The 11,946-nt window shown below is 40.5% G+C and overlaps 1 protein-coding gene across 4 annotated transcripts in view; it reads right to left on the reverse strand.

The window, feature by feature from the left end:
* szt2 (SZT2 subunit of KICSTOR complex) overlaps positions 1-11,493 on the reverse strand; it is a 221,147-nt gene extending 209,654 nt beyond the window's left edge. For all 4 annotated transcript variants that reach the window (XM_030433927.1, XM_030433928.1, XM_030433929.1 and 1 more), the window contains exons 1-3: positions 11,270-11,493; positions 10,347-10,472; positions 7,096-7,269 (exon numbers count right to left, since the gene is read on the reverse strand). In XM_030433927.1, coding sequence (XP_030289787.1) covers positions 7,096-7,269; positions 10,347-10,472; positions 11,270-11,293 — 324 coding nt within the window. In that variant the 5' untranslated portion in view covers positions 11,294-11,493. The remainder of the gene's footprint in view (positions 1-7,095; positions 7,270-10,346; positions 10,473-11,269) is intronic.
* Positions 11,494-11,946: the final 453 nt, after the last annotated feature.

The following is an 11,946-nucleotide window of genomic DNA, read 5'->3' on the forward strand; positions in this document are numbered from 1 at the left end:
TCCGGATAAAGCACAAGGAGCGGTTCAAGGTCTTCAGTACACCGAGTGAGGCAATGACTTTTATCAACACTGACTTAAAGAACTTATCTTAAGACTGGTGCTACATTTCTCATTCAAATAACTGTGTTCAACACACTGAGAGACTGTCATTCTGATTCTTCGGACTCAGGTCAATTATGTTTGGCAGCGGAACTGGGCTAAGTTAGCTATCACAGCTTTAACGGCGAGTTAGGTTTGAAGGCAGGTTTCAGGCCGTGCGTGTAGCGGCCCCGAGCATGAAGGGATGTCTGTGCTTCGTTTGGGGAAGTGCTTGCGGGCGGGTAGGGGACATGTTCAGGTTCATGGGTTTGTTTGAGGGTGTTACCTCAGGTTACAATGGATGTTCTTTGTGTATCTTCGTTTATTATATTTTGTGCACGTTTGAGAGGATACCAGATTGCTTTTATTATAGGGATAATGTCAGTATCAGATAACGTAACACGTAGCAGCATAAATGATAAATTTACATTGGTCTCATGGAATGTAAAGGGATTGGGTCATGTGATTAAAAGGGGTTGCGTCTTCTCGCATCTCAAGTCATTAAAACCAGACGTAATTTTTCTTCAGGAAACGCACATCGGTGTAAATGAGCAGCGCAGGTTCAGAGCAAATCGGATCTCACAAGTTTATCAAGCACCTTTTACCCGCAAGTCTATGGGGGTTGCTATTCTTTTCCGAAAAAATATACCATTTAGTCTTGACTGTATGACAGCAGACCCATATGGCAGGTATTTGATGATATCTGGACACATAAACTCCCTTCCAATAACGTTGCTTAACATCTATGGTCCAAATATTGATAATCCTGATTTCTTCCGTAAAGCATTTGATTTGATACCGGACTCCACCCCGAATGTTATTATTGGGGGAGACTTTAATTGTTATCTGGACCCAGTCCTGGATAGGTTTTCTACAAAGCCACCTCCCACTATAGCTTCAGTGGGAATTCTGAATGATTTAATTAAAACAAGGAATATGGTTGAAATATGGCGCCTGCAGCATCCTACAGATAAGGAGTTTTCTTTTTATTCTCATGTCCATAAGTCGCACACTAGGATTGACTACTTTCTGATAGCTTCTGAATTACTGCCTAGTGTTACTAATTCTACGTATCATAATATTTTAATATCTGATCACAGTCCAGTTTCTCTTATCTTCAGAAATATCCTATCTAGACCAAAATACAGCTGGTGCTTCAACCCTCTTCTTCTTGAAGACCAGTCTTTCATTGAGCATATGAATGCACGTATAAACGAATTTCTTGTTACAAATGATAATGGGGAGGTTTCGGATTCTGTTTTGTGGGAGGCCTTCAAAGTAGTTACAAGGGGCCACATTATTTCATTTGAATCCACCAAGAAAAGAGAATTTAACAATCATCTTAAGACATTGAAAAAATGCTTCCTGTACTGGAAGAGGCTTATAAATCTTCCCTCTCATCTGTTGATTACAATAAGATCTTGAAATTGAAATATGAATATAACACCATTCTTAATAAACGTGTTGGTAGTCTTTTATTAAAAAATAAACAGAAATATTTTGAACTTGGAGATAAACCAGAGAAACTGCTAGCTAGCCAACTTAAAGGCGAAAGGGCTAAACAGGCCATTCATAGGATAAAATCCAAACCAGGCAGACTCCTAACCAATCCGAGAGAGATAAAGGCGTGCTTCAGGGACTTCTATAAGGAACTGTATTCTAGTAAAGTAAAGGCCACTGAAGCAGATTTCTGTAACTTTTTTGCTAATTTAAATGTTCCCCAATTAGATAGTGCGGCGAGAGATGACTTAGATGCCCCATTTTCTGAAACTGACCTCTTGAATGCTATTCGAGCCTTCCCCTCTGGAAAAACATCCGGCCCAGATGGCTTTGGCTGTGAATTTTATAAATCATTTCATGACAAAATAGTTCCACTCATGCTGAGAATGGTGAAAGATTCTGAGAAAAATAAGACGCTCCCCAGTTCATTATATGAGGCAAATATCTCCTTGCTTTTGAAAGGGGGAAGGGAAGCGGTGGATCCTGCAAGTTACAGACCGGTTGCTCTCTTAAATTGTGATCTGAAAATAATAACTAAAGTTTTGGCTACAAAATTAGGTAGGCATATTTCCACAATTATACACCCTAATCAGACTGGATTTATCCCAGGTCAGTTTTCTTTTAGTAATGTGCGTCTGCTTTTAAATACAATATATTCAGTACATGGGGAAAATACACAGGCTGCTATTTTATCTCTTGATGCCCAGAAGGCATTCGATCAGATCGAATGGCCTTACATGCTGAAGACTCTAAAGCAATTTGGATTTGGGGAAAGTTTTATTGAATGGGTGAAAATTATTTATCTTAAACCAGTATCCTCTATTCTCACTAATTCAGATAGGTCCCAACCCTTTGAGTTACAGCGGGGTGTAAGGCAGGGCGACCCTCTTTCTCCTCTTCTCTTTGATATTACCTTGGAACCACTTGCAATAGGTATAAGGGGTCACCCAGGTATTCATGGTGTAAAGTTTGCTAATGTCGAAAGCCTTGTTAATCTGTACGCTGATGATTTATTGATCTGTTTATCAGACCCAGTGGTCTCAGTTCCCAACCTCCTGAATTATATAAAATCATTTGGTAAATTGTCTGGGTACACAATTAACTGGGACAAATGTGAGTTCATGCCATTGACTAACATGTGCCCTATTTTCGTGAAATCTTTGCCATTTAAATTGGTTACTACCCATATTAATTACCTTGGCCTTAAGATTTCCAGAAACCCCAAACTCTTACTGAAATTGAATTTTTTGGATATGGTGGATAAACTAAAAGCTAATATTAAGAACTGGAAACTGCTCCCTCTCTCAATGATTGGCCGTATTAATGCCATTAAAATGGTTGCACTTCCAAGGTTCTTGTATCTTTTTCAAAACCTCCCTATTTATTTGCCGTTACATTTTTTTAAACAACTAGATTCAGTTGTCCTGTCATTTGTTTGGGCAGATAAACCCCCTCGCATTTCTAAAGCCCATCTGCAGAAGAACATAAAAAGCGGGGGTCTTGGCCTCCTGGTTTTTAGGCATTATTACTGGGCTGCAAATGCAAGGGCTCTCATTTTCTGGCAGGGGGTTCTCCTCATGATGACTGTTCCTCTCCGCTCTGGTTAAAAATTGAATCCATGTCTGTATCACAAACTTCGCTCCCAGCGTTGCTCTTTTCAATTGCACAGCCATCCCACAAGTTATTTGGTAACAATTTTGTTCTTAGCAATTCTTTGAAGATATTGAGTCAAATAAGAAAAGCCCTTGGATTACCAAATGTTTCAGTAAATGCACCAATAGCGGGTAATCATTTGTTTAAACCAGGCTTGACGGATAGGGTGTTTCTGGACTGGAGAAAGAGAGGCCTACGTTGCATTTCCGATTTTTACATAGATAACAATTTTGCTTCTTTCCCTCTGCTCCAGGCTAGATATCACCTCCCTCAGTCACATTTTTATCGATATTTACAGGTCAGACATTTTGTAAGAGAACATGTTTCTGATTTCCCATTAAGACCACATAATTATAATTTTTATGATACATTTCTCTTACAACCAAACTCCAGGCATTTGATTTCCCGCTTTGTTACTGCTTTTGAGATGCCAGTGAGTACCAGTCATCTCAGGGATACATGGTCAAAAGAACTGGGAGTTCCACTGTCAGAGGAACTATGGGAGGAGGGCCTGTCCAGTATACAGAAGTGTTCTATAAATTCAAGATATCGCCTAATTCAATTTAAAGTTGCACATAGACTGCATTACTCCAAAACTAAACTTAATAGAATATTTGAATCAGTGTCTCCCATGTGTGATAGATGTAACAGAGCCGAAGGTTCACTCTCACATTTATTTTGGTATTGCCCAGTGCTGGACAGCTCTTGGAGCGACATATTCAATTGGTTCTCTAAGCAATATAAAATAATTATTCAACCAGACCGTAACCTTGCTATTTTTGGTTCCTCTGAAAGGACATCGACCCTCCCTTCCCATTGTAAGCAGGCTCTCAAAACAGGCATGGTAGCAGCCAAAAAATCAATTTTACTTAACTGGAAATCTCCATCATCCCCTTGCTTTAAGAGGTGGCTTAACGAAATGGTTTTTGTTTCAAGGATGGAACAGATTCGCCTTAGTAGAGGGAATGCACCAAGCATTATGAGAAAACATGGAAACCATTTTTGGCCTTACTTGATGAGACCTAAATGACCAATAATATGAATCAGGCTGTTATGTGGTATTTGTAATTCATTCAGTTTCCTGTATTGTTTCTGTACTGACCAAGGCTTTGATTTTCCTCTCAGGGTAACAATGTCAGTTGTTGTATGTCCATTTTGTATGTAGGTTTTTGTTTTTTTTGTTTTTTGTTTCCTTTCTCTGTCCTTTGTTTTTTGTAAAGAATTAAAAAAGTATAAATAAAATATTTTAAAAAAAAAAATATATCAAGCCTTTCTGCCGACATACACACAGATACCTATGATGAGTTAAAATTGGCTAGTCATATCAGCCCTGCTTATATATGTGGCCTGTAGTCTGCAGCTCAAGTGCTATATGGGTTTTAACTGGACCATCAAGAGACTTCTCAGTAAGGTATGTCAATCAGTTGGATATTTAATATGACAACGTAACACTGAAGAAGTTACTGTGAGGACATTCTTGAAAAGCTGCTAAGAAATATTCTCCAAAATAATACAAAGTCCTTATGTCTCATTCAAGCTAACAGAGACACCGGTTACTGCACCTAATGATCAATGAGCTTTGGCAGACCTAGGCACAGCACCCTACTTTCATCTTTGGTGAACAGTAGAGCCCCACTGATATGCAGTCCAGTACCTGTGGCAACACTGGGAATTACAAAATGTATAGCTTTAATGTCCAAAATGACATCAGTGAACTGAAAAACTAAACTTCACTCGTAACTTAAAAAATAAATCACCCCAAGCAACAGCTTATACACCGATAAAGATATATCTGTGATAGGCAAGTCTGGCTCTAGTAAAAGATGTGAAAGACAATGTCGTCTGTTTTGAGGCGCTCTGATAGATTTTCCAGGACATTTTGCTTTTTCCTCCATTTTCCATTACTGGAAAACTGGTCAACTGTTTCCCATCTCAGGGTTGGGTGATATGGCTTTATAATAATATTACAATATTTTTAAGCTTCTAGACGATACACTACATTAATAGCTCAATATTTTGAAATCTCTTCAAAAATGCTATGGTTGTGCCAAAAAACTTAGTTATCATATTACAATACTTTTGCATCGTTATTGCAATAATAAACCTAACCCTAACCCTAGCCCTAACTCTTCAATTTCCTTGAGGGAACCTCCCAAAAGGATGAATAAAGTTGTCTAAGTCTAATACTGTTCATAAGAATGAAATAGGCACTTTCACAAAATATTAACACCATGAGATTTTATGGTACCTAGGTAAATGTCAATATAATGACTAAGTGGGTAAAGGCAAGTAAGACACTTATGCCAAATGATGATATAACAATATCCAAAATGTAAGACCATTTATAGTCTCAATCACAATAATGATGTAATACCAAATTATTGCCCAGCCCTAGTCCATGAGTCTATAATAACATACAACCACAGTTACAATGTGACCCACGAGGCACCACAGTAGCTCAGTTGGTAGAGTGCGCACCCCATGTACAGAGGCTGTATCCTCGCCCCAGCAGCCCAGGGTTCAAGTCTGATCTGTGGCCCTTTAGCTCTCATCCCGTCCAATCCTGTCATATCCAATAAAGCCATAAAAAGGCCAAAAATCTGACCCAGAGTTTCCCTCTATATTCTTTTAAAATTTCAATCATGCCAACTGTGTGGTTGAATAAATGATGATCCATTAAAAGCAAAAAAACAGCATGAGAGAGTCCCAATTTAACGTCAGTGCTTATACACTGCAGGATATTAAGAAATGAAACTGAAGTAGAAATGTATCAGATGTGGAGGCAAGAGTCACTTAAGTGCATTATGTTTATGATGCTCTCTCTCTCTCTCCCTCTCTCTCTCTCAAGAATGGGGAAAATTCAAAGAAAAGTGAAACTGAACCTTAACTTTTGTACTAATTCTGCTATGAGATTATTCATGACTCTCTGGTTTTAACACTGAAGCATATGAAAAGTGCAGAAGAGTCTTTGCAAAAAGGGTTTGAGATAAAGTTAGTTTATAGAAACATCATTGGGGCGGCTGTGCCTCGGGGGTAGAACCGGTGCCTTAATATCGGAAGGTCGCTGGTTTAAATCCCCTGGTCTGCATGTCAAAGTGTCCTTGGGCAAGAAACTGAACCCCAAACTGCTTCTGATGTGCTGGTCAGCACCTTGCATGGCAGCCACCACCATCAGTGTATGTATGGTCGTGGGGCGACCGTGGCTCAGGTGCGGCCAACTGCTATCATGGTCGTTGTGTCCTTGGGCAAGACACTTCACCCACCTTGCCTCGTGTGAAGGTGTATGACTGCTGTATGTTTGAGGTGGTGGTCGGAGGGCCCGTAGGCGCTGAATGGCAGCCACGCTTCCATCAGCCTGCCCCAGGGCAGCTGTGGCTACTATCGTAGTTTACCACCACCAGTGTGAATGAATGGAACCTGGAACCCTGTCAGGCGCTTTGGGTGACTTGAAAAGCACCATCCAATCCATTATTATTATGACAAAAGTGTCTGAATTTGTTGCTCTTGATTCATATCCAGTTTTTGAAAAAACAATCCTACTTGTCCCCAATGTCATATGGCTGACTCATCGTCACCAGCACAAAAACAGTCTCACTGCGAAGTCAATACTTAAACTTCGGAGCAAAAATTTGATGGCAAATAATTTAATAATTTACATTTCAGCCCACAACAAAGTGGTGACACAATTGAAATATATATTTATTTCACTATTGATAATTCTCAAGGCAATTAATTGAAACAAAAGTGATGAATGTATTTGCTTTTGCAGAGAGAAGAGCAATTCAGTAACTTCATTATCATTGGTGTCAACAGTGTTCATGCAGGAGACAAGCTAGCCACCATAAAAGTGTGTTTAAGTCTTACCACAATCCCTGTTGAGGGGCTGAGGTCCAGCTCGATGATAAAGCGGTACCTCCGGGCCAGGAAGGTGGCCCGAGTGGATGGCATCAGCATGCAGGGGTACATGGTGGGGAAGAAATCTGGCTGCCATCCTTTTGGTAAGATGCTCAGCAAGTCCAATTCATTCTCCGAGTTTAGCTGTAAATTAAGTTACAATCACACAGGACGTCAGTGTCTTACCATTCACACTATTCATTTGTTTCAGAATATTCTCAAACTACTGTACAAACATTTTTAAAGTTGAGTTTTTGGATTCACTTTTGTTTGATTTAGCATACAGCTTGCTTACATTAAGCAGCCATGGGTAGACTTTCTTCAATGGGTTTTTTCTGTTTGTTTTTTCATTGCTAATAAAAAGGTTGGTTTCATGTTAATGTGTAATTTAAAGAAAATATCAAATTCAAAATACAACCCTGCAGTAACTCTGTGGACCCCCTATGTATCATGCAACACCTTGCTTAAGATGCAGGGGATGTGATATTCTTAATTTTGTTTTGATTTCAATGTATGCGCACCTGAAACTAAGTATCATTGTAAATGTCATTACCTTAGAATGAGCAGTGGTGGGAAGCTTATCTGCAAGCGTAGCTTGTAAAACTGCATGTAGTTCAGCCTGGCAGTAGTTTGAACAAACTACATTTCTACCCCTGGAGAAATGTAGTTTGTAAAACTTCTGCTAAATAAAAGTAGCTTTAGCAACTACTTATACTCATTTAATTCAGCGTTAAATAAATCAACATATGGTGGCTATGTAGTTCAACTACATGTAGTTTAAGTCTCCCCAACACTGAGAACGAGCCTTTATATGTACAGAGGGAGTAGCTCCTCCTCCATTGCCATGTTTATACAGTAGCCCACTAGGACAAACCAAACACTAGCCCTTTTCACACAGCGTCTCCGCATTATCTCCAGAGCGGTGGTTCGCCAATTCTCTGCCGACAGTGATTCACACAGAGTGAAGCATCTCCGCCTTCACGTGTGTAATTCACACAGAAAGCCGACGCTGCGGCTCCTAAAGAGGCGTGACGATACACGTCATGTTGATGACGTTGGTGTTTCCCCAGGTGTTCCCCTGTCAATCTAAACCAGACATCCTGAAAGGTGACAGAGTTTTTCGCGCTAAATTACATAATTATATATAATCACCATCAGTAAACAGGACGCTGTCTGACTCTCTCACTCGCGGGGATGGAGGCTGTTTTCTGGGGGAAAGCTCCCTGAAGTCTCGGTCGGAGGGATGACGGTTGCTGTGATTTAACTTTCATCACAAACACTCCGTGAGTTAAAGTTTTTTGCCAGTGACAGACGCTGTTTTTTAAGCAGAAATGTGAGGAAGAGTCAGTAGGACAGGCGGGAGGATAGACACTTCTCCACGTACAGCTGTGATATTTGTTTTCCTCATATATATTGCCAAAGACAGTTACAGTTACTACGTTACTGTTGTTTGGTTCTGTAACGTTGCTTTGTGGGGCATTTCTCTGTATTTAGTTGAGTGAAGGACCTGTGTAGTTATCGGACTGTCAGACTGACACGCCCTCGCTCGGCACCTTCGGCTTATCTGTTCACACTGGGACGGCTCACCAATAATGCGGCCCTGATACTACCTCCAGAGGCGGATCAGCACCAGAGCGAAATTTCCCCCCTCTCCGCATCCCAAACTTTCACACAGAGGAGGGTGCGGAGAATTGCTGCAGGAACCCCGCATGCAAACGGCAGTGTGAAAGAGGCTACTGAATCTAGACAGTTTTCCACTCAATAAATTCCACCAAATCCTACACACTGGACCTTTAATGCATTGTCTCATACACAAATAAAAGAGGAAGACTGATGTGACCAGAGTGTCACTGAGCCTGAAACATGCATACGTGCTAATGTCACTGTGGACTTCTGCTACGTCACTCATGTTTCACTGTCAGATACCACTCTCCACCAGCAAATCCTTAGTGGAATATGCCATCATGCTTCCACTTACAGACAGTTTTTTTTTTTTTTTTTTTTTTACTGTTATCTACTATGACATAACATTATACTGATAAGATATAGACAACTTTGTGGAGTGGACTGGACAGAATCACCTGCGGCTGAACATCAGCAAGACCAGAGAGATAGATTTCAGGAAGAAGAGGAAGACGGCTTTCCAACCTCTGTGCATTCTGGGAAAGGATGTGGAGGCGGTGGAGGATTATAAGTACCTTGGTGTAACCATCAACCACAGACTGGACTGGAGATCTAACACTGAAGCTGTTTACAAGAAGGGGATGAGCAGACTTTACTTCCTGAGGAAGCTGAGATCCTTCAACGTGTGCAGCAAGATGTTGGAGATCTTTTATCAGTCTGTGGTGGCCAGTGTACTTTTCTTTGCTGTGGTTTGTTGGGGAAGCAGCATCGGAGCCAGCGACACCAACAGACTCAACAAACTGATCAGGAAGGCTGGCTCTGTGATTGGCTGCAAACAGGACACTCTGGAGGCTGTGGTGGAGAGGAGGACACTGAAAAAACTGTTATCCATCATGGATAATCCTCTCCACCCTCTCCACCTCACACTGGTCAGACAGTGGAGCACCTTCTCCGGAAGACTGCTTCAGCTTCGCTGTCGTAGCAACAGATACAGGAAATCTTTCCTGCCACAATCCATCACTTTATACAATAACTCTCTCACCTCTGCCTGACAGAGAACTCTGGTCTCTCTACTGTTTTGTTGTATATATTATTATTGTTATAGTATATTTTGCATAATTTGTTTTGTTGTATATATTATTATTGTTTATAGCACACTGTGCACTGTATATATACACTATGTTTATATTGGATTCTATTTATGTTATGTACGAAGTGTTTTATTTGCTGACCCACTACTGCTGTTACAAAATAATTTCCCAATCTGGGATCATTAAAGTAATTCTATCTATCTATCTATCTATCTATACTGGAGGAAAACTACTCCTTGTAAGCAGCTATCACTTATGAGAAAAAGTTCGTTCAGAAGTCACACAAGGCAGCAACATACCATAATCAGGAGAAGGAAATGCCAGCAAAAGTCTGTATGTTAATAGGGAGTAGTATGCCAGGGAGAGCAGCAGCATAATCATAGTTCAGAATGATGAACTACTCTGGGAACCACGTTGGCAGTTGTTACACTTTTTGTCATATGTTGATCTTACCGCTGCGGGGCGACCATGATGACAGGAGGAAGGTAAAAGATACTGTTAGCTCACCAGTTCAGGCTTTGAGGCTGGCCAGACGACCTGGTTAAGTTTGCCAATGAACCAGGCAAGACGCACATTTCTCGAGATCCGATATTCCTCCTTCATCAGCAGGTAGATCTGGTCAGCCTCCTCCACCTCATGAGAAGAGGCATACAAACATGTCGATGAGTGGAATGTCATTAAACAAGGCAAGTTGTTATTAAAGTGGCTACAATATACAGCACCTTATTTTTTTCTTTTCTTTTTATACTAAACTTTAATACTAAAAAGTAAAAATCTGGCAGTTTAAACTCTAGCACATTTTTCTCGCTTGCTAAACTAACTGTTAACTGCATAAATGGGACTGAAGAGCTCCAATGAAAACTGGACGTCACTGCTAACCTCAGTATATTTCCTGTTAGCTCCCCCAATAACGCCCCATGTGGAGGCTGGCATGCAGTACATGACTTATCATAGAAGATTAGATGTTATCAAATGCAAAGCATCTTTCCAATCAACTTGTACTCGGAGTTAAACACAATACATAACTTATCTAGAATGGAATAACTAAAACTAAACTAAACAATATATCTCAATACAACTAATTTAGTTTTGGATGCAAACCAAATTGTCTTTCATATGAATTCATCCTGACACCACTGTGTCCTGCAAGAAACTCAGGAAACTCTGTTAACTTTGACGTGGAACGTTAGAGAACTGCCGTGGCTCCTGTAACTACAGTTTAGCTATATTGCTAGCTCCTGAGCTAACGTAACGCTAACACAAGTTTCTGGTCGTCCAGACAGGTCAGTAGAAGCTGGTTGTTGGCGACAGTATTCACTTATAATTCACTTTAAAAAGTCTGTATCCGACTGCTCGGACAAACAACCTAATGAATACTGTGCACCAGTGCAGCCCCTGTGATTATCACTGCACATTAAATATATTGTTACCTCATTGTCCTGTCTCTCTGCCATGCCTTGTATAGCATGGGGACTGCAGGGACGGCAGCGAGCCTGGGAAGCTTCACTCAGGTTTGTGGAGAATAATCTGTCCTATTACTTGTTTACTATCAGTGTTGTCTCTCGATCAGGTGTTCGTAGAGTCATTTCAACATGGTGACAGCGAATGTATTTTCCGGTCCAATCTTAATGGTAAAACACCCTCTTTCTTCTTGTTTTGCGTTTTATTGGTTGTTGGCAAACAACGAGTAGGGGCACTGCCGCCACCAGCTGGTATGGAGTGTAAGGACAGGACAGGAAAGATATTTTCTGCATTATGTTTTACTCTGAGGTACTGAACTAGGATCTGATGAATGACTTCTTGAGTTCTGTATCACATAGAATGTCATAGACTGACCCTCATAATCCACCCACCTACTATTATAGCGGAAAGGGTAGTAGTAATATACAGCAGGCTATACATAAGAGGAAAGCCACATGAGGCTGCACAACCTATATTCACAGACAAGCAGGTTGCATAAACAGAACCATCATTCTGAAAGGCTCATACATGCCACAGATTTTAATATGTTAAGGAACTCTGTTACAGCTCTGAATACCATGTAACAAAGTGCAATACAAATCTGTTAAATGGCCTTACTGTATGTCTTTTGTGTTATTATACATTC

This window comes from Sparus aurata, chromosome 11, assembly GCF_900880675.1.
Source record: "Sparus aurata chromosome 11, fSpaAur1.1, whole genome shotgun sequence".
In the NCBI taxonomy this organism is placed as follows: Eukaryota; Metazoa; Chordata; class Actinopteri; order Spariformes; family Sparidae; genus Sparus; species Sparus aurata.